Source organism: Staurois parvus, unplaced genomic scaffold (assembly GCF_062004578.1).
Source record: "Staurois parvus isolate SC_StPar_1 unplaced genomic scaffold, SC_StPar_1.0 ptg000011l, whole genome shotgun sequence".
Lineage (NCBI taxonomy): Eukaryota > Metazoa > Chordata > Amphibia > Anura > Ranidae > Staurois > Staurois parvus.
This window is the reverse complement of record NW_028317807.1, coordinates 28,799,460-28,821,744: the sequence shown is the minus strand read 5'-3', so window position 1 is coordinate 28,821,744 and position 22,285 is coordinate 28,799,460. Positions and strand designations below refer to the sequence as shown.

Genomic DNA, 22,285 nt, shown 5'->3' with positions numbered 1-22,285 from the left:
ATTGACAGAATACTGAGCTGCTAGACTTGGTATTACACAAATCATGTTTCAAATGTAGCTTGATAATAACATTTGCGCATACGCAGCCTTCCATTGTAAATATATGTGAAGTTTTAGGACAGTATGGGGGGAATTTATTAAAACCGGAAAAAACTGAATCTGGGGCAACTGTGCATTGTAACCAATCGGCTTCTAGCTTAAGCTTGTTCAATTAAGCTCTGGAAATGAAATCTAGAGACTGATTGGTTGCCATGCACAATTGCTCCAGATTCTGTCTCCAGTCTTGGTAAATTCCTCACTGTGAATTAAATATTTAGCATTACACATACAAAACTGCCCTTACATTGCCTCATGATATATGCCTTTAAACATTATTGTGTATATATATATATACAATATATGTATAGTGAGTTACACAACAATGGTAATATATGAACATTGCTGTGCATACCTCCCAACATTTGAACTCGACAATGATACTTTAAGAAGTATGCAGAGAGTACATCAGGCAATAAAAAGTGGGTGTGGCCATAAAACAAAAATTTTTGTGACTATAAGGGTATTGTTTTAAAGAGATGTGGTCAAATTCTTAAAGCTGCACTCCAGGAATGATCTTTTTTGTATACTTACTTGGTCCAGCTCACACACTGTAAGTATACATACAGTGCTGTGAAAAAGTATTTGCCCCCTTCCTGATTTATTTGCAATTGCATAAAGCTGCCCAAACCTGCCTGGCTCTATGTGAAAAGTAATTGCCCCATCCCCTCTTCATGAATGAACTGTAATTAATTAACCACATTTTTTGGAAAGCTGAGTTAAATTTCACTTGCCACACCCAGACCTGATTACTACCAGACCTGCTGAGTCAATAACTCACTTAAATAGAATCTTTCTGACAAAGTGAAGCATGCTAAAAGATGTCAAAAAGCAACACATCATTTTGCGATCTAAAGACATTTATGAACAGATGAGAAACAAAGTAAGTGACATGTATCAGTCATGAAAGGTTACAAAGCTATTTCTAAGGCTTTGGGACTCCAGTGAACCACGGTGAGAGCCATTATCCACAAATGGAGAAAAACTGGAACAATTCTGTAGAGAAGAGTGGGCCAAAATCCCTCCACAATGATGTGAAAGACTCATTGCCAGTCATCGCAAACACTTGATTGCAGTTGTTGCAGCCCAGGGTGGCACAACCAGTTGTTAGGTTTAGGGGGCAATTACTTTTTCACATAGAGCCAGGCAGGTTTGGGCTGCTTTCATCATTTAAAAACTGCATTACTCGGATTAGCTTTGTGTAATATTACATTTTTTTTATCTTAATCATTTAAGTGTGACAAATTTGCAAAAAAAAAGTAATTCAGAAAGGGGGCAAATACTTTTTCACAGCACTGTATCTCATACCTGAGGTTTTGCTAAGAAAGTTGACAATCAATGTAATAACTTCTGGGTCTCGTCTCAAGTGGCTTCCCCTCTGCACGCTGAATTAATGAATACAAGGCATTCTCTGATTAGATGAAGTGGAGAGGAGGGCGATTGACATTGCAAAATCCACCTTATCAAATAAAAAGAACACCTTGTATTCATTAAAAAAAAAAATACAAGGGATTCTGTGAATGGAGGCAGTGCAGATCAAATAACCCTCTGTGAGCAGTGTACAGAGGGGAAGCTGCTGTGGTCAAGAACCATAAGATATAGTGGCTGTCACTGAATTCCCCGGATGCCTTTTTTTTTTTTTTTTTCAATTAACACAATCCCTAGAATTAATAAAAACTGGCGCAGACAGATGTTTCAAAAGTCTCTCATGTGTTCGCCATTTTTAGTATGCATGTGAGACACTTTAGCCAAATCTATCTGTGCCAGTTTATCTTTGTATGCCAAAAGGGAGTTCTTATTTAGCTCCACTTTTGAAAGATATGAACTGTCAGTATTTTGAATTTGTCATATTTAAATGCAACACAAGTGATTTTGGTGCATTCAATGTGACACAATTTAAAAGTTACACATTTAGGAATTTAGTGCATGAGTCTCTTGTCAGAGCCAAAAGTGTCACATAGGCTTCATGAATTTGGTGCAATACCTTAACAAGAGAGATTATTGACAAAAAAGTGGCATAGCAGCTTTATTGAACCCTTCCCCCCCCATGTGTTTTCTAATTGGCAAGCTGGAGATTCTGACATTACTGCTTCTCCATTCCACCTCATCTAATCGAAGAATGCCTTGTGTTCATAAAAAAATACAAGGCATCTTTTTTAATAGTGGCAGTTCCAAGCAAGTGACCCCAGTGGTCAGTGTGCAGAGGGGGCACAGGACCCGGAAGATCACTGCTATCAATATAGTGGTGCTGAGCAGTGGTGTATTTAGGTTTTGTGCTGCCCTAGGCAACACAAAAACGGACACCCCCCTCCCCCCAACCACGCAGAGGGAGCCTGATAGTGGCCAACAACACCCCTGCCCAAGAGAGCCTTCCACTAGCACAAACCCCCCCCCCCCCCCAAATGGAGACAGAGAAACACTCACCTCCATAGCTCTGGACATTTCCAGGAACGACAGTTGAGCTCTGCATACACGATGTACCAAGCTGGACCAATGTAGCTATGCAATACAAATCATACATAGAGTTGAGCTTCATTTCACCCCATAGTTAAAAACTTCAGCGTGCATTGGCTGCAGCAGAGCTCTGTGCTGATAGGACACAATAGGGTGGGATTTTTATCAAGCTTGCTGCAGGTTTAGGAGAGGTGTAGAGGAAGTGAGGGGGGCAGACACTTGAAAGAAGGTAAGATGGCACAGAGAAATTAGCAAAAATAACCATTTTCATGTGAGACCCCGCAAAATAAATATAAACATAAACAATGTAACTATTTATAGAGTCCAGAATGCAGCCAAGCTTTGTGCTTTGAACCCCCTTCCCTACTGCAAATCTCCGTCCCTTAAATTCCACTACACCTCCTATACCTGCTTGCAGCAGCTTTAGTGAAAATTCAGCCATTCCCATACAAGGGTCAAATTTTGGCCAGTCCCTGCTGTACCAGCCAATATTCAAGCCATCTGTGGACAGCTTACGTAACTTTGGTGGTCACTTAAGGAAGGCAAATGTCATTCCATGTGCTGATACATGGAGGACCTACTAAGCCCCCTAGCGAAGCCCACCTATTTTGATGCCTCCTCTTCTCTCCATGGACTTGCAGGGCAGATGGCCAGAGCTCTATACACAGTGCAGATTAATTTACAGCTGCCCCTCCCCCTTCCACCCTCCCCACATTTCTGGCTTGTTGGGAGGAGTTACATACAGTGAACCAATCAAAGGCAAGACAACACCAATTGGCTTACTCTATGTATCTGCTCCCACCAAGCCATGACTGGGCAGGACAGGTGTGACACAGTTTCTCCCCCTAGTGCACTGAGTGGGTGGGCTCAAACGACAGGGATCTTCTACAGTAATTAAAGAGACAACAAAGCTGCTTGATGCAAGACACATCTTATGTACATGGGGCTGCAGGATTTAAGCCCCATACACATGATGAGAATACCAGACAAACGATCACCCGTTTTTTTTTCGCCTGCTAGTCTCACATCGAAAGTGAAAAGGTTACTAAAGATATGAAAATTCTCCTATGAAAGAAAAGAATTTTGAAAGTGATGTCATGTATTGTATTTGTATTGTATTTTCGGACGAGTACTGTACTGATTAAACGAAAATCATACGATCTGGTATCATACGAGAAAAATGTTTGCGCTTGTCCCTTCGGATATTGTCGCATGAATTGTCGTGATCGACTCTCGAAAGCTGTGTACTAACGATACGATTATTGAATGATCGGTCCTCGTACGAACATTTTCATTTAATTTTCTTATAATATGTACGGGGCATTAGGGTTAAAAGTGGGACAGTCCCTGCACAATCTGGGACTGTTGGGTGGTATGGCATATGGTCCAAAATGCAGTAATTATTTAAAAAAAAAAAAAATCTCTGTAGGTACAAAGAGAATCTAATTTTGTTTTTATATTTTATATTGCAGACTCGTGACTCAGGTATTGTGGTCAGTGGGACAAGGCGAAGGCTGAGGAGTGAGAGCTCATATGACATTGACAATATTGTTATCCCCATGAATCTCGTGGCACCTATTAAGCTGGAGAAACTTCAGTACAAAGAAATCCTCACTCCCAGGTACAATTAATCCACAATCTGTGTGTAGCCAAGATTACATTGTCTTTGCGATTCCCCCACATTCACTATAGCGCTGTGAGCAGTCTTATTAAGCCCCCCACCACCCGAGGGACACAGAGCAAGAGGATAATAGACTGCTGTGCTTCTTGGGAATGACAAAACCTGCTGGGAGGAACTGGGGCTGATGGGAGATGTAGTCTCAACACTGAGACACAGGCCCCTGGGAAATAGCAGCAGGAGAGCAGAAAACGTCATTTCCCAGGGTGCTAAAAGTGAGGGGACAGAGCAAAAAGGGGGAAAAAAGAGAACTGAGAGCGCAGGTGTGGAGAAAATCTCACAAAGAAAGACAAGGTTGTAGGCACTGGCTGTGGAGTGTGCAGTAGATTGAGGCAGGAAGCAGAAAAGGGTCTCTGGCTGGCTGCTGCTGGTGAAAAAGATCACTGAACACAGTCATAGGGTTCCAGGCTGCACAATGGCCTATGTGGACTGAGCTGCTACAAAACACAGAGAGAGGAAACCGTGTGTACTGTGTTGCCCCATTCTGCTGTATGTTGCCTGGTATGAGAACTAAGGAACTGCCATATTTGTGTGGAAGTGATGGCCGCCAAGAGTAAAACTGTTGCACTGTGTTCATCAGAGGCTGTGTCCATGCAATGTGCCTATCAGAGACTGTGCCACTAAACTGTGCAGTGCTACTGCTATGGACTCCTCAAGAAGATACTTTGGGTGTTTAAGAGTGGTGCGAGGTCCTTTGGCTAATTGTTTATTATTGACCTTGCTGATGTTATTGGAAAATAAAGTTGCCATCTATAGAAAGAATTGGTCTTGCACCTTTTTTTTTTCCCTTGTGTGGAAGAGCGAACGCACCAGTGGGAGATCCAGGACCCCCGTGCCACCTAACTGTACTTAGGCCCACTGGACAGTGGTTTAGATAGTGGCTTCTTTAACTCTGTCAAGTCACCTTGATAGTTTGCTGTTCTTTACAACAGATTTGTATATTGTGTCTCGTTTGTTACAATTGTGTGCTGCCTTAGGTGCTCTTTTGAATTGTATTATTATTTTTGGTTGCTTCCTTGCAGGGCCTTTTCTGCTCATTAAAGTCCATTTAAAGCCACGAGTGTGTTGGGGAGTGTGGTACTTCTTTCAGAGTTATGGGCACTGAAAAACAGGGAAAGCGACAAAACAGCAGCTCCCTGTGTGAGCCCTACATGTGCACAAAGGGAAAGTATAGTGATTTCCCATTGGAGTCAATCAATTTTGTTCGTTTCATTTTGATACCCGGGCTAAGAAAAGGCCAGCTGAAATCTCATGGCATGCTGTGTGCAAAAATACTCCACAGCAGTTGTCACGTACACAATCTGTAGCAAGGGATCAACAGAACATAAAATATATCTAAACACAAAAATTTAATATATTACAGTTTACATGTCCATTGTGGTGGCTGCATTTGTTTTATTTATCCTTTTGTTTTTTCCTTTATATTTACCTGGTAATCCTGTGAATAACACACTTCCTGACCTTGGTGGATTTACTTTAAACATGTCTACCTTTGTTCATCTCTATGGGGATAGATGGGATTAATAGTTTACAGAAAAAAAAGAGAAGATTGTCATTTTCTGTCAGCTAAACCGATAACAAAACAAAGCCCCTGCATTTCCAGCAGGATCAACAGGTATTTTCTTTACTTGCCCAAACAAACTAAAGTGATAGCAAAGCTGGAGTTAGGCCTAAGTTTGAAATTCAACAAAAAAAAAATGCCTATTTACTATGATTGTCAGATCCATTAGTAGCTATAAAGCTCTATTTTCCAGATTTGTTCCAACCTGTATGAAGAATGACATTTTACCCAAAGAGAAATATAACCTTTGTTTTTGCCCCATTCACACAGAATGAATGTATATGTGGTTTCCAGGAAGGATAGCTCTAAAATCTTTTTAGAAATACACCCCTTAGTGTCCTCTGTGTATTTATTCCAGATCTGTGTAGCAATCAAGCATGAAACAACTCCTGTGGAACATTGTTCTAGCTGACTATTCTATTGTGCCTATAGAAGCCACTGCCACAAAGTTCTCTGACAATTTGAGTTCATCAAGAGCAAGAATTATCTGGTTGGTATATACTAGGTTGGTTAGAAGGGCTTTGATGTTTTCTGTCCAGGCTCTTAAAGCTTTTGAAACAGAGGTCAATGCTATGACTGGCCTACAATTGCCCCCTATTGCTTGATATGCAATTGAACGGAGATTAGTATAGGATGGCTTTGAATTCCTCAAAGGATACAGTTTAGACAGGCTATTTTAGAGTGCTGGTTTCTTAACCACTTTTTTACACTCTTCATGCATCAGATCATTAATTTCATTCATTAAAGGAAAAGAAGCGGTTTGCTTTTTAAACTGGGGGAAATATGTCCTCTCTCTCTTTTTTTTTTTTTTTTCTTTTTCCCTGGGGTTTTCTCTGGATCTTTTATATGAACTGCCTGTGTGATTGCGGTAATGAATGGAGTTACTAGGGTGAAATCAAAGCATGAATAGGCGATTTGTGGAGCCATCGCCTCGTCTGATAATGCTACATTATCCTGTTCTGAAGATTGTTCTTCAGGGGTCGAGCATGCAGTGCCAGAAAGTTGTATTGATGTTGAAGCCACCACTGACTCCTTAACCATCTGGTAGATGACTGAAAACACTTGCTTTTTGTCTCCTGTCTTCTAGTAAAATCTGAAAAGTGCTTTTCACATACCAGTTTGCCTGCTAATGGGATTCCACTACACTCCCAAGCCCTGTGACTAGGTTGTGTATGGCAGTGAGGAGATTCATGATAGTGTTTCTCTTTGGAAGGGAGGCATAAGCGACCCCTATGCTGAGACTTATCCAATCTGGAGGGCATGCATGCAAATATAGAGGTGGTTTCCTTAGACTGAGCACTTGGGTGGTCTGGTCTGCTGTTCACCAAAATTGAGTACTGAGAATGTTAATATTCTGCTATAACGTTGTGTATTAGTACTGTTTGGACCTTAGAAGAAGGGGGTACAAACTCAAAGCTTGAATGTTGGTGCAAAATAAAAAGTATCACGCAGTACTCAGTTGTTTTGGTTGCAAGTGCAGTGATATGGCTACAATAACGTCAGGAAGGAGCAAAAGAAATTTGAAGTTGTTTGAAGCACTGCACTGTACTCTAAGAACTACGGTATTTACTTACCCAATCTGTACCCTTTTAGCCATCAGTGAGTTGAGAATCTTTATTAGGCTATGTGATCATGATCCAAAGCAGATGTGGGTCTATGTCAGGTACCTGATAGAAGTCTGAATTGACGAGGTAAGCCTCTCTTGTATCTCCAACCCTGGCCCCACTGAAGGTGAAACAGATGGTGGCGAGGGACAGGAGGAACACGAGTGGCTGTGGATATTGATTGTGGAACTTGCGGCTGGTGATGGGCATCCAGTCAGGAACAGAGTTGATGCCGAGACGGCCAGCTGGGGTTACAGACGCACTCCACTGGAACTGCAAGATCTGTGTACGTGGCTTGCCGGAACTTCTGATAAGCGTGATAACCGGAGCTGATGCAATGACAGACTGGACAGGCACTCGGCAGGACTGTAGAGCAAGGACTGTAAGGCCAAAACTAGAGCCAGAAGCGTAGTTGGAGTAATAGCCAGGGTCAGCAACGTGCAGGCAATGAGACCAAAACATCAGACAGGGACGTGGTCAGGAGGAAGCCAGGATCAGAAACCGATGAGCAGAAGCATAAACAGAATTTAAGAGCAGGTCAATGGCAAGCCGGGTCAGTAACTGAAACAGGATACAGCAGGAAACAGGAAGTTAGCTGAAGACCAGTCAGCACTGACAGAGAGTAAGAGCTTCCTTTAAATAGCCTGTCTGGCGCCCGAAACAGTGGGCACGCTCCCGCGTGCGCACCTGTGCTTGTGCATCCTTGAGCCTGTGCTTATTTCTATTAGCTAGTTGCTGTACAGGAATTCCCTTACAGTCTATTTAGGGTTATTATGCTACAGAATATGAGCCAACCCCCCCCACCACCACCACTAAAACCAGGAGTGGTGCACTGTGGCGACCAGATGACATGTATAACCCACATACATTGCCATCTAGGAATAACAGGCTGCAAATGAAACCCATAATGGAGGAGTACTGAGAAGATATACAACAGAAGTTTTGCTAATACCAAACTTGCTGCCCAAAAAGATTTACAGATAGAGGATCCTATCCTTGTAGGCACCATCGCAGATGGCAGACCAAAGACTTAGGACTGTGCTTCAGGAGAGGTTGGACCTGTATAGAGTACATTTTTTGCAAGTACAGAAAAATACCTGTGAACAACAAAAAACACCCACCATATCTAATAGAAATGAGGAAAGGAGGAGGAGTTTGTAGTCCAAATCAGAAAAACAGCCTAGGGTGACAATGTCTTTCCTCCACAGATACAGTACACAAAGTGACCATTGTTACCCTAGGACTGGAAGTGTGTTACTGGGAGAATTAGCAGGTGCAAAAGGAAAAACAATCTTGCAGCCGCCACACCACATCTTTAGGCCTAGTAAGCTGATATATTACATTTTTGTTCTGAGGTTTAGATACACTTTAAGTATTGGGCTCATTTATTCATAGCTTCCTTAGCTACACCAGTTTCTGTATCAAATCCATTCTGACTACACATATACCAAAGTATTGTTTTTGCCTTTAGAAATCAAATGCAATCAACAGTAAAAGTAGCCTGTTTTTTGCTGTTTTTTTTCTTTTTTTACTTGTAGTTTTAAGGAGATGGTCTATGAACCTCTGGAAGCTCCTCCTGATATAGAGGTAAGTGTTTATTCTTCAGTTTTACAATATGAACCATGTTACTAGAAATTTTATCTTCTCAGTCTCATGTTATTGTAAGACAGGTGCTCAACTTTTTGTATTTACCAGCACTAATAGAACAGAAATGCAGAATCGGTGAGATTTAAAGCACATATTTGCTTTTCTCAGACAATCTTAATCACTCATAGAAATTTAGAATTACTGCCTAATGGCAATAAGCTCCGGTTTACCAAAGTCCAGGGGTACGTTCAGTAAAACATGATGTTAAACACTTCCTCCAAAAGGACATACCCATACATCTTGTGGTTGAAGTGGTTATACCAGGATCATGGCTGCAGTGCAGTCATGACCCTGTTTTGTTTTTGTTTTTTTAGCCACTGCATCGCTTTTGCATGCGGTGGAAGTGGGTCACCTCTTCAGCTGCCTTCCCAGGTTTTCCAATCCCACCGGGGAGCCCAGAATTGAAGCCACCATTTCTGCTGGCTCACAATAGAGTTGACCAAGGGCCGGAACGCCCCTGATCATCTCTATGTTCTAAGAAACTAGAAGCGACAAGTATTTTCTCACTTCCAGCCTAATGTAAACAGGCCATTACTGGCCTGTGAAGGTATCTGATCAAACCGAAAGCAGTAGATCCACAATTACCAGCAGCAATTCTCAAATTTTCCTGTAAAACCTCAACATGGCACTTGTCTTTTCAGTGAAGCTTGTTACCATAGTAAAGAACCAAAAGGAAGGCTCTGGAAGGGAAATTACCAAATTGCACTTTTTACCAAAATAATCAAAATTTGCATATAACTTCAGCTGTCTATATCTTTTGGATCTACTGATTTTTTGACATGCAGTTTTTACTTTTACATATACAATAGTTCATCATATGCCCAGTTTTATTTGCCCAGTATGTTTTACTTTGCCAGTTTATAAACTTTGTTTACTATGGGTACAACAAAACTGGTTTAGCTGGTTATAGCATTGTTTTACTTCATAACAAACGAATATTTGCTGTGCGGTTATGGTTCATCATTATTGGCAGACACCTGCTATACTTATGGTGTTTTTTTTGTATTTTCATTTCAGCTGGAAGATTTATCAGATGATGTATATTCTCGTCGACATGAGAAGTATGAACAGAGAGAGAAGGCCCGCTGGTCATTTTGGCACCAGAACAAACAGCCCAAGAAGAGCAGGTTAGCTGTCCAATTTAGGTCTATATAAAACGTGTGTAAATATCTTATCAATTGGGAGTATTTTGGATGTATTTTTTTTGTATTTCTAGTTCTTCAAGTCATGGTTTTGCTGTATGGTCAGGAAAGGAATTCCAAGGTAATGAAGAGAACTACAGGCCAGGTTTTGTGTCACCAATTTCTTCTGACACACAGTCACCTTATCCCAAGGAACCTCCAAACCAACAGCCATCAGATAAACCGCAGCATGACAAGGTAATGTGAGCACAAGTATTTAGACTTTAAATTAAATTTTTCTATTTAAATTTTAAATCCAAAGCCAATATTTAAAGAGTTTATTTCAGAAACACTTAGTCTCTTTAACATAAAAATAAAGGCACCATGCTACAGCCAGGGCCGCTGATAGGGGGGTACCTCCAGGTCTCCTGTAGGGGGCCTGGGCCCGTCACTTTGACAGGGGGAGCGGCCAGCTGGCAGCTTCAAGTTGATATTGTAGTTCTATACTCATTCCCGAGATTACAACTTAATTCCGGCATCCTGCATGTCACATGGGAGGCGGCTGAAAGTCCAGTACAGTGACTCTAAAAGCCCGGATCGCTCCCTTTGTGACTGTGAACTACCCCAGGTAATGTCCATGAAGCCTTCAATCAGAGATAGCGTGCTGCAGCCAATCAGCTCTTCTTGCTGGACTTGGCGTCCATGGTGTGTACTCCAGGAAACTGCAACTGGACAGGTCAGCAAATTGGTCCTAGATGTCAGGTATTCAAGCAGACAGTGGCTGATTTACTGCTTTCTTTAGAAATTAATAATGAAGTGTCTCAGTAATTAGATGTCTCAGATTTCCAGGGACAGTGTGCAGAAGAACGAAAGGCACTGTGTAGAGGGGATCTAATATGTGCAGGAGGGAGGCAGTGTGTGCAGGGAATGGGATGATGTGTGCAAGAGGGAGCACTGTGTAGAAGGAAAGGTTGAAACAGGAAGGCACTTCTAACTGCAGTATATCTAGATGAACTTTAATGACAACAGTTAGAAACACTTACAAAGTGGCAGTTAAACAGGCTCTGTATAATCCATCAGGATGCGGGGGCTCTATCCACCGTGTGAGAACCCGCTGTGCTGAACCAGCAGCTGCAGGGGGAGCTGAAGATGGGATGTCCAAGATGGCCACCGCAAGTTCCGGGGTCACTGGAATGCATGCTGGAGCACATGCTGTCCGGGAGACCACAACGGAAAGTGAGGGGATGGATGTGAATGCCCCCCTGAAGACCAAAAATGACTGCAGACGGAGTCAGTACGATGTGGAATAAGGAAAGGGGTAAGACAATTAAAAAAAAAAAAATGGAGTAAAACACAAAAATAAAAAGTTAAAAACCGGCACAGAACTGTGCTGAGGAGGAGGAATGTTCCTCTCAGGCCCCCCGTTTCCTACCCCTTCTTCCTATTTATTCGGCTCCACCTAGTCCTTGGCATCGATCTTGAAGAAGGAGCTCTGCACATGCTCCAAAACGCGTCCACGCGCACATCACTTCCAGTTGCAGTCTCCCAAACTGCGTGCGTACCAGTGATCCTGGAACTTGCGGCAGCCATTTTGAACATCCCATCTTCAGCTCCCCCTCCAGCTGCTGGTTCGGCACAGTGGGTTCTTGCACGGTGGATAGAGCACCCGCATCCTGACAGATTATACAGAGCCTGTTTATAAGTGTTTCTAACTGTTGTCCTTACAGTTCATGTGGATATATTGCACTTAGACGCACCTTCCGCCACATCCTCCACATACAGAGTCTGCTTCAACTCCCAGAAGTGTTGCCCAGTGCCTGTGTTCCAGTTCCTCTTCCATCTTTGGCTGACATCTCTCTGTCCACAGCCTCCTCCATTAATGCACCCTATACACATCCTATACTCCAGTGTGTAGAAGGAGGGGTATACCTCCCAACTGACCAGGATTTGGCTAGACTGTCCCACTATTTTTACTAAATCTCATCCTCCCCCATATCCCAGTGCCAGAACTGGGGTACACTAGCACAGGCACCCAGGACACCTGACCCACCTTGACGATTTTAAAGTGGAAGTTTAGTCAAAACCTAACTAATAATACTCCATGCCCCATTCTAAGCCTAATCCGCACCTACTCTAGTCCAATCCCCAGTGGCAGATGCTGTGTGCAGGAGAGAACAGTCAACTGGGAAGTGACATCACCCATAGAGTTGCTATGGGGCTTCCTCTCCTGCACACTCCCACACACTGAAGCTGCCGCTGAAAGTTCAGCCTGGGACCGGACCAGAGTGGCTGCAGAACAGGTAAGTACAGAGATTTCTTCTTTACAGGGCTAGATAGAATAGGCTTAGAATGTGGCATAGAATAGGTTTGGTGTTTGTTAGTTTTTAACTAAACTTCCACTTTAATGAAGTTCTTCTTTACGGTAGGCTTAGACAAAGTGTTAGTGAGACTCTTGCTTACAGCAACTAATGCATATTTTATAGGTACAAGAAAGCCAAGGTATTGTTTAACCATGCCTTTTAAGCCCCTCCTACTGTTAACAGTTTGGCCACACCCATTTTGTTGCAGCATGCTTTGTGCCAAGTTATCTCATTGTCCCCCTGAAGTGTCTCTCGTTCTCAACTTCTAAAGTTGGGAGGTATGCAAAAGATACAGGGAGATCAAGGTGCGCACACACACCTTTTCCCCCCCATGTTGTGCCCTTCTGTTGTCCATGATGAATTATACAGTCAGCAGCCAAATGTGATCATCATCATCATTATTATAGTCACACAGTATAGGTGCTGTGAGTCATAGCACCTGTGCTATGTGATTATCATGATAATATTGATGATCATAGAAGGACAGTGAAAAGCATCCTAAGGCTACATTCACACCCGAAATTAGGGCTGATGCAAATTGTAGCTGCAGTTCCTCCTGTGGCTCTCAATGGGTAAGTGTGACCCTTCACTATAATGACAGGTCACTGGCAGCCACACCTCTATGTGCCTCACTGCACAGCCAGTGATTACCTGCAGTGATCACTGCTGGATGCAGACAAAGTGCATCCAGCAGCAATCACCACAGGTAATCGCTGGCTATGCAGAGAGCCATGAATAGGTGCAGCTGCCGGTGACCTGTCATTATAGTGAAGGGTCCGGTGGCCGCACCTACACGCTGAAAGCCACAGGAGGAACTGTCACCATAATTCTCACCAGCCCTAATCTGCAATGTAATTGTAGCCTTAGGCTTCGTTTACACTTGTAATTTGGGGGTGGTAAAAATGTGAAGCTCAGCTGTGCATTTTAACCACCCTCAACTGCTCCCCCTTCTACTGTATGCACTAGAAGACAAAGCTGTAGTTTGTGTTGAGGCGGAGTCATGGGAGGGCACAGGGCCAGGGGTGTGGTCAAGGGTGGAGTCAAAAGGGGCCCCATTAGGTAGGTTGTACGGGGCCCCATGATTTCTAACAGCGGCTCTGGGAACAGCATATCACTTTTTACAAACAATCCCTTAATTTTCCAACATAAAGCAATGTAAGTATAACATCACAAATGCATTGAATACACTGGTTACAAAATGTGGGATTAATGATCGCATACAGTATATGCTATGCAAATCGGCAATGTTAAAGAGTAACATTTTGGCAGTCTAGCCAAGTACAAGACCCCAAAATCCAATAAGCACCTTCAGGCTTTTAAAGGGCTTTATTTCCTCATTACACTTCCTGACTACCTATCACAGTTTTGGAGGCCCTGAAATGCCAGGATAGCACCAACCCCCCCCCCCCCCTCCCCCAAATGACCACTTTTTGCAAAGTAGACACACCAAGGAATTTCATAAGAGACATGGTGAGTATTTTGCAGATCTCGTTTGTTGCCACATGTTTTTGGAAAATGAAGGCTCCTGTATGTGGCTAGGCGCCCGAAAAGTCTCACACATGTGGCATCCCTATACTCGGTAGAAATGGCAAAATATATTTTGGGGTGTAATTCCACATATACCCATGGCTTGTGTGAGAAATATATCATTTAAATTACAACTTTGTGTAAAAAAAAATGTTTTGTCATTTTCCAAAAAAATAAATCTTCCATGGACTCAATATGCCTTTCAGCAGATAGCTTAGGGTGTCTACTTTCCGAAAAGGGGTCATATGGGGGTGTTTGTACTGTCCTGGTATTTTAGCACCTCAAGAAATGTGATGGGCAGTCAGAAAGGAAAAGCTGTGTAAATTCCATTATCTATACCATAGTTTGTAGACGCTATAACTTTAACACAAACCAATGAATATATACTTATTGGGATTTTTTTAACCAAAAACATGCAGAATACATTTTGGCCTAAATTTATGATGAAATGTGAGGTTTTTTTTATATTTTTTATGACAGAAATGTGAAAATATAGTTTTTTTTTAAATTTTTTGTTTATAGTGCCAAAAATAAAAAAGCGCACAGGTGAACAAATACCACCAAAAGAAAGCTCTATTTGTGTGAAAAAAAGGACATAAATGTCATTTATGTACCGTATTGCATGACCGCGCAATTGTCAGTTAACCTAGTGCAGCATGTATAGCAAAATAATGGCGTAAATTGCTATATCTATACCATAGTTTGTAGACGCTATAACTTTCACACAAAGCAATCAATATACACTTATTGGGATTTTTTTTTACCAAAAACATGTAGCAGAATGCATTTTCGCCTAAATTTATAACTAACTTTGAGTTTACTATATATTTTTTATAGCCGAAAGTAAAAAATATAGTTTGTTTTTTTTCAAAATTTTCTGTCTTTTCTTGTTTATAGCGCGAAAAATAAAAAGCACACAGGTGATCAAATACCACCGAAAGAAAGCTCTATTTGTGTGCAAAAAAAGGATGTTTGGGTACAGCATTGCATGACCGCGCAATTAACAGTTGAAATAGTGCAGCGACAAATAGCAAAACGAGACCTGGTCATTAAGGGGGGTGGGTAAATCCTCAGGATGGCAAGTAGTTAATGCATCTGGCAGGTTGAGCAGTGGGAGCAATGACTATTTCCTTTAACAGAAGTAGCTGCTCCAGCCTTGGTGAATATGCACCTAAAACATGTGGAAAATGAGCAGCAACATTCTCAGACCAACATGAACAACTGGTCATGGTGCAGTCATCACTCACAATCATGGAACCAATCCATAGCTTGATTAAGGTACACCCCCACCCATCCCCCAATAGCTTTTGCATCTGTTAGGCGACTGTCCTGTAAAATGTGAGTTTAAATGGAAATGTAGTCCACTCTGGATTCTTTTATGTAGCTCAGTAGTAATCTATTTAATGACACCACCATCCCAGAGTGCTCTGTAAACCAATACAGATACTGTGGTTCTCACTAAGCACACTATCTACATGGCTGTGGCTTAAAAGAAACCTGAAATGAGAGAAATTATTAATTTTAAATAAAAAACCTTATAAATGTATTCCTTCGTAGCTAATCCACTGAGCGTGCACCAAATGCCTTTGCAAACACAGTTATTACCTTGTGAAAGTAGCAGTGACATCATCACTGTTCTGCACCTTGCCTGTGCAGAGAGCAGAGCTGTGGGAGGGACCCAGCAGCTCTCCTCATTTTAGGCTGCCTGCAGAAAACTACAGGAGGGGGGTGGATACAAGGCTAGTCATCCTGTACAAAGAGAGAGTGCAACAGTGTCTGGGCTTTATTACAGGAAGCTCCTATACAGAGGCAACGTTTTAGACTAGAATACTGCACAGCTCTGAAAGAAATATAGAAACAAAGAAAAAAAATCAAGATTCAAGTAAGAATACATATATGTCACTTGTATTTAGACAATACTTACTTATCCTGGAGTTCAGCTTTGAAGTACCGTATTTTTCGCTCCATAAGACACACCTGACCATAAGATGCGCCTAGGTTTTAGAGGACAAAAACAAGAAAAAAAATGTTCTGAACCAATGGACTGCAGACACAGTACAGGAGATGAGCAGAGACTGCGGAAAATGTACTTATTTGCTAAATTTTATAGCAGAAATTACAAAAAGGAGTTTTTTTTCTCAAACTTTTTGGTCTTTTTTTCATTTGTTTAGCAAAAAAATAGAAAAACCCAGTGATGATTAAATACCTGCAAAAGAAAGCTCTGTTTGAAGAAAAAAAAATCATAAAAATTTCATATGGGTACAGTGTTGCATGACCATGCAATTGCCAAAGTGCAACAGTTCTGAAAGCTGTAAATTGATCTGAGCAGGAAGGGGGTGAAAGTGCCCATTATTGAAGTGGTTAATGTTTTACATACATTGCTATACCTGCAAAAGGGGCCAGCCTAAAGTGATATAGCAGGATGTAATTTTCTGACTAAATTTACACTTCTTCTGCAAGTACCAGGGGGTACGTTTTCTGTATTCTTAGTTTTACTTCCCATCATAGGGTGGCGTCACTGGACCCCATCAGGGCAGAAATTTTGCAGGGAGACGTGACCTTTTGCTCTTGAACTTACTGTCTATTATGATCATTTATTAAATACAGGTATGTTCAAAATAATGGCAGTCAGACATCACTAACCTGATCAATCACTGTTTTTGGTAGAAATATTTCTACATGGCAAATAATTTACTAGCAGGTGTAGTAGAGTAATAGAAATCCAACAGACCCAACAGTCATGACATGCATGCTGCTGATTCTGTGTAATTGAATCACTAATTGAAAGGGGCATGTTCAAAATAATAGCAGTGTGGAGTTCTATTAGTGAGGTCATTCATTCTTTTAAAAACAGGTGGCAATTATTGCCCTTATTTAAGGAAGGAACGCAGCAAATGTTGTACATGCTGGTTACAGTGCATTTCTCTCTGAAATTCTGAGGAAAATGGGTTGTTCCAGACATTGTTCAGAACAGCGTACCTTGATTAAAAAGTTGATTGGACAGGGGAAAACATATAAAGAAGTGCAGAAAATGATAGGCTGCTCAGCTAAAATGATCGCAAATGCTTTAAAATGGCAACCAAAACCTGAAAGACGTGGAAGAAAGCGAAAAACTACCATTCGAATGGATAGAAGAATAGCCAAAATGGCAAGGACTCAGCCAACAATCAGCTCCAGGAAGATCAAAGAAGGTGTAAAGTTACCTGTGAGTACTGTTACAATTAGAAGACGCCTACGTGAAGCCAAGCTATCTGCAAGAAGCCCCCGCAAAGTCCCACTGTTGAAAAAAAAAGACGTGCTGAAGAGGTTACAATTTGCCAAAGAGCACATTGACTGGCCTAAAGAGAAATGGCGCAACATTTTGTGGACTGATGAAAGTAAGATTGTTCTTTTTGGGTCTAGTGGCCGGAGACAGTTTGTCAGACGACCCCCAAACACTGAATTCAAGCCACAGTACACTGAAGACAGTGAAGCATGGTTGTGCAAGCATCATGATATGGGGATGTTTCTCATACTACGGTGTTGGGCCTATTTATCGCATACCAGGGATCATGGATCAGTTTGAATACATCCGAATACTTGAAGAGGTCATGCTGCCTTATGCTGAAGAGGAAATGCCCTTGAAATGGGTGTTCCAACAAGACAACGACCCCAAACACACCAGTAAATGTGCAACATCTTGGTTCCAGACCAACAAGATTGACGTTATGGAGTGGCCAGCCCAATCCCCGGATCTTAATCCAATAGAAAACTTGTGGGGTGACATCAAAAATGCAGTTTCTGAGGCAAAACCAAGAAATAGAGAAGAACTGTGGAATGTAGTCCAATCATCCTGGGCTGGAATACCTGTTCACAGGTGCCAGAAGTTGGTTGACTCCATGCAACACAGATGTACAGCAGTTCTCAGAAACAGTGCTTATACAACTAAACATTCATTAAGTGATTCAAAGGAAAGCAAAATCTTCAAACATTTTTCAGTTTATATAGTGAATGTTTGAGTTTGTAAAGAAGAATACAAACACTGCTATTTTTTTGAACAGTCTAATATTCACTTTTCTTCAATTTTTTTAGAGGAACAACACAAATTTGATATATTTTTCTTCATGTTTTGATTTGGAATATAATGTGTAGTGTTCCCAATGCATTTGTGTGTCTGGAAAGAAAAGCTATTAGAAGGATTTTGAGCTTTATTCACTTTTTTCAACACACTGCTATTATTTTGAACACAACTGTAGCTCCATGATAAACTATTTTTGATTTCTTGTTTCTAATGTTCGGGTCCACCAATTTTGGGAAGCTCCTAAGGATACAAAGCTAAAAATCAGGTAAATATGTGAGTTCAATCCCTCTGGCTAGTCTTTGATGTATTTTGCCCCTGGGTTCTATCTGTATTTAGGGAGTTTGCCTTTACGGTTAACCATGTGTTTTTTCTAAGTGTGCTATCTTATGTGTCTTGTTGAATGAATAGATTTCTGTATATTTAAAGCAGTATTAAATCTAAAAGCAAAAATGTGTTATATTGCAGTTTACCAAATCTTAATAGGAATAAATGTTTGCTGAAACTGATTATAAAGTGTGAGCTGGAGTTTGGCCTCCATTTGTTAGTGTATCTAAATTTGTCAATACATTTAACACTACCCCTGCCAGGACTGACAATGCTGCTGTTTGCTGTGTCCTGGCTCATTCCTCCACAGTGGTATATCACTAATACAGGAGGTGTTACTGCCTAGATTACCAGGTGCAAATACAGGGGAAAAAAGTCAAAGAATAGAAAACTGATGCAGCCACCACATCTAATAATTGGTAAGCTGCAATAGAATACATTTTTGGGTTTAATACCACTTTAAGCTATATAAGTCCTGTAAGTAGGTCCTCTAAAATTAGCGTTTTACTTTCTATTTTAAACCACAGGGACTCCACCATAAAGATTAAGTTGTTTTGACTTGTTAATCAGGCTTGAAGTCCGTATTGCTTTAGTTTAATTGTAAAATAAAAAGAGAGAAATGGAAGCTGCTAGGGCTGAATTTTTCTAAAACTCCTTTTTCCTGGCTTCAATAATTTGAGTCAATGACTTGTAATAAGGTTGCAAATGAGGACCTATTACTTCACTGCATACTTTTCCTGGGTTAGTGAATCAGAGGGCATTGAGACCAGACAGTCGTCTGAATACAATGGTGCTGCTAAACAGTGGGACTCCAATCAATTGTTTAGGCCTAGGGGACCGGGAACAGCAATTTTACTTACCTGATGACCAGCGTCCCCATTTGCTGGGGGAAGAACTCTCCTGTACTCCCTTACACTCTAGCAGTGGACTGTGCCTGAGCACTCTCATACCCAATGCAGGACTTAATGACATTAGAGGACCTTCAACCACCAGAGCAAAGGGGAGAAGAGGCTGTGGGGACTGGTCTAGCAGTCTGCAGGGAGCCTGCGGGAGTGGGCAAAGCTGGCCATACACTGTACAAATTCACTCAGTGATGGGCCTTGACAGCCACCTCCAACTTGACATCCCTCAGTTGAAGAAGCAAAAGAGTCAGGTGGAAAATTGTTGGCCAAATTGCAGCAGCATCCATTCAGATGCAGTAGCTGTTCAGGTATTTTGACAGTTGGGAAGGCATGCTGTCAAAATACAGTAGCCGCAGGAGATTTGTCCATCCGTGCTGTATATAAAAAATAAATAAGTATCAGTAAATGACCAGCAGTTAGTGCTTGCAGGGCCATCCACGGCTCAGAGTTTGGCTGATTCAGTAAGAATTGGCCAAAAGTTGAGACATCTATGAGGGCCTTTGCTTTTCCTTTTAGGCTCCATGAATACTAATATTATTATTATACAGTATTTATATAGCGCCAAAGGGTTTGCTCAGTGCTGTACAATAGCAAGGGGAACAGAACATGAGACAAGACAGAAACAATACAATACACAAGGGGTTCGAGGGCCCTGCTCTTTCGAGCTTACAATCTAGGAATACTAGCATTTTTTAAGCAAAAAAGCTGGATAAAAAACGCTTGTATTAGCGGTTTTTAATAGCATTTTAGTAGCGTTTAGGAGCATTAGCATTTTTACAGTACATTTAGAAAAGAAAAAAAAAGCTGGGGTGCGATTCTGATGCGGCACGGAATTCGCACAGAAATACTGCGAATTCCGCACCGCATCAGTGTGAACCAGGGCTAAAAGCTGCTTTTCAGGAAACCTGACCCAGCGGACGCTTGATAATGTAATTACCTATCTTTAAATAGTTGCCAAATGCAGTTCTAAGTATGTTTGTACTCAAAGTGTAGTTGCAGTTAAACAGGTGCCTTGCATCTCTTTCTACAGGTGCAGCTGAAGACCAAAAGGTGAAAACCCGCAAAGGACCATTTAGCCAGTCTAGAACGGTTTCTGCTGCCATGGTGTGCCTTCCACTAGAAACCAGGACTTTCAATGTGGTCCAGAAGAGCATTCAAAGACTGACAACTCTAGCACTTAAGCTGTGTTAATGGGTGCCCAGGTGGAGATGCCCAGATATGAGGCTACTTATTTATTTAATGTAACTGTATACATTTGCTGTTTGAGGTGGGTCATACGTTGTTGTAAATGGTAATGTTCTCAGGCCTCCTTGCTTTTTATAACTACATAAATAGTTGCTTTAGGAAAAACCCCAAGTCTCACAGCATGATGCTTAGAACACTGAATATAATAACCTATGGGAAAGAAGACCATCTAATTCCATAGCTCTCTGTAGTCAGCCTAATATGTATCTTTCTGATTGATTGATATGGGTTATTGTATATCATTACTCTGTGAGGAGTGTGTCCCAGCCTCGTTATACTCAACTTACCGATGACTCCTTGCTACTCCTCTGCTGCTGTCCACATTATCCTGAACTTCAGGGTATAAAAAAAGCATGTGATAGTGCAAGCACTGGCACATGACCGAAAGACTAATGACATTCCTCTCCAGAGTCACGGACCCCATTCATTTCGATGAAGGCTGCAAAGGAGGAAGCAGCAGCATGAAATTGTTGGTAAAATAAGTATGGGGGGAGTCTTGCAGAGACGCATTCACTTTGCTCTGCATGAGCAAGGTGACTCTACCTTTTTAAATAAAGTATTTTTCTTTATTTTTATTCTGTTATCTTTATAGTTTCCTATTGCACCACTGTTATGCTTTACAACATTTCATGTTGGATATAAAGGTTTATTCCATAAAAGATATTTCAGTTTTGATAGATGCTAGCTGGTGGAGCAACAATAACTAATTTTTTTCTCGTCATTTGAGGGAAACAGCCTACAGGACCGGACACTGGCAAACAAAAAGTCTGTTGGCCAGCCTAAGCTAATGATTCCTCCACCCAGCAAGCCTCAGTATATATTTTTTTTCTGGTGTCCTAGGAGGATAGACGTCTTTTCAGCTTTTGCTAGTCTGATTTCACCTGGGAACCTCCAATCAAGGTTCCTGACTACATTGTGGCTTGAGCTGGTTTCTACATGCCAGCTATCCAGACTGGCCTTTTTTCTAGCTTTGGAATGCTATTCCTGGACACCCTTGTCCTTCAGGCACTGGATTTTGTGTTGGTTCTTTCCATACCCTGTTCTGGTAACGGAATAGGTGTGGAGCACTTTCCAGGTCAGAGGCATTGGCATTTTCTCAGTCATTGCCCTGACTCTGAAGAGTCTCTTTGTGTGTAGGGGGCTGACCCCTGGAAGTCAGCTCATTTACACCACTGGGCACCTTTAAAAATCTGCTTACCACTTGTTTTATAACAGGAAGGATGTAACGATGAGAGAATGAGTGCTGACATCTACTGGATGGAATATTGGGTGGGCATGTCTTTTTCCTGCAATTCAGCATCACCCCACTGCTGCTCCAGGTTTACAAAATGACCATGTGAATCTCAGGCATGTTCCTACTGCCTTTCTATGGTGACCTTAATCAGCCCTGGCCTCTGGCAACCAGCTACATCGGTTTGTGAGTACCTGAGGCTTTGCCATGTATCCTGAGCTTAATTGCATCACTGCAACAAGTCTGTAGCTAAACACAGAGGGATGGTCCTGCTGCAACCAATAACTCTAGTTCAAACTTCCCTAACGGGTTCAGAGCAGTATGCTAGAAGTAATTTTGCAGTCCTGTATTTGTCTGCTGTTCATACAGAAGTGCAGAGCACCTGACTCACATGGCTATCAAGGGATATCTTTATCACAGATATCATGGAAGGTCAGAGTGTATACCTTCCCCGGCGTAAGCAGTACAAGGTCAG

At 41.7% G+C, this 22,285-nt stretch overlaps 1 protein-coding gene across 1 annotated transcript in view; it reads left to right on the top strand.

Annotated features, from left to right (window-relative positions):
* The window catches only part of KANSL1L (KAT8 regulatory NSL complex subunit 1 like), a 120,998-nt gene extending 99,844 nt beyond the window's left edge, over positions 1–21,154 (top strand). Inside the window, exons 13-17 of the mRNA XM_089672153.1 lie at positions 4,023–4,171; positions 8,932–8,980; positions 10,058–10,167; positions 10,257–10,419; positions 20,365–21,154. Coding sequence (XP_089528279.1) covers positions 4,023–4,171; positions 8,932–8,980; positions 10,058–10,167; positions 10,257–10,419; positions 20,365–20,388 — 495 coding nt within the window. The 3' untranslated portion in view covers positions 20,389–21,154. The remainder of the gene's footprint in view (positions 1–4,022; positions 4,172–8,931; positions 8,981–10,057; positions 10,168–10,256; positions 10,420–20,364) is intronic.
* Positions 21,155–22,285: the final 1,131 nt, after the last annotated feature.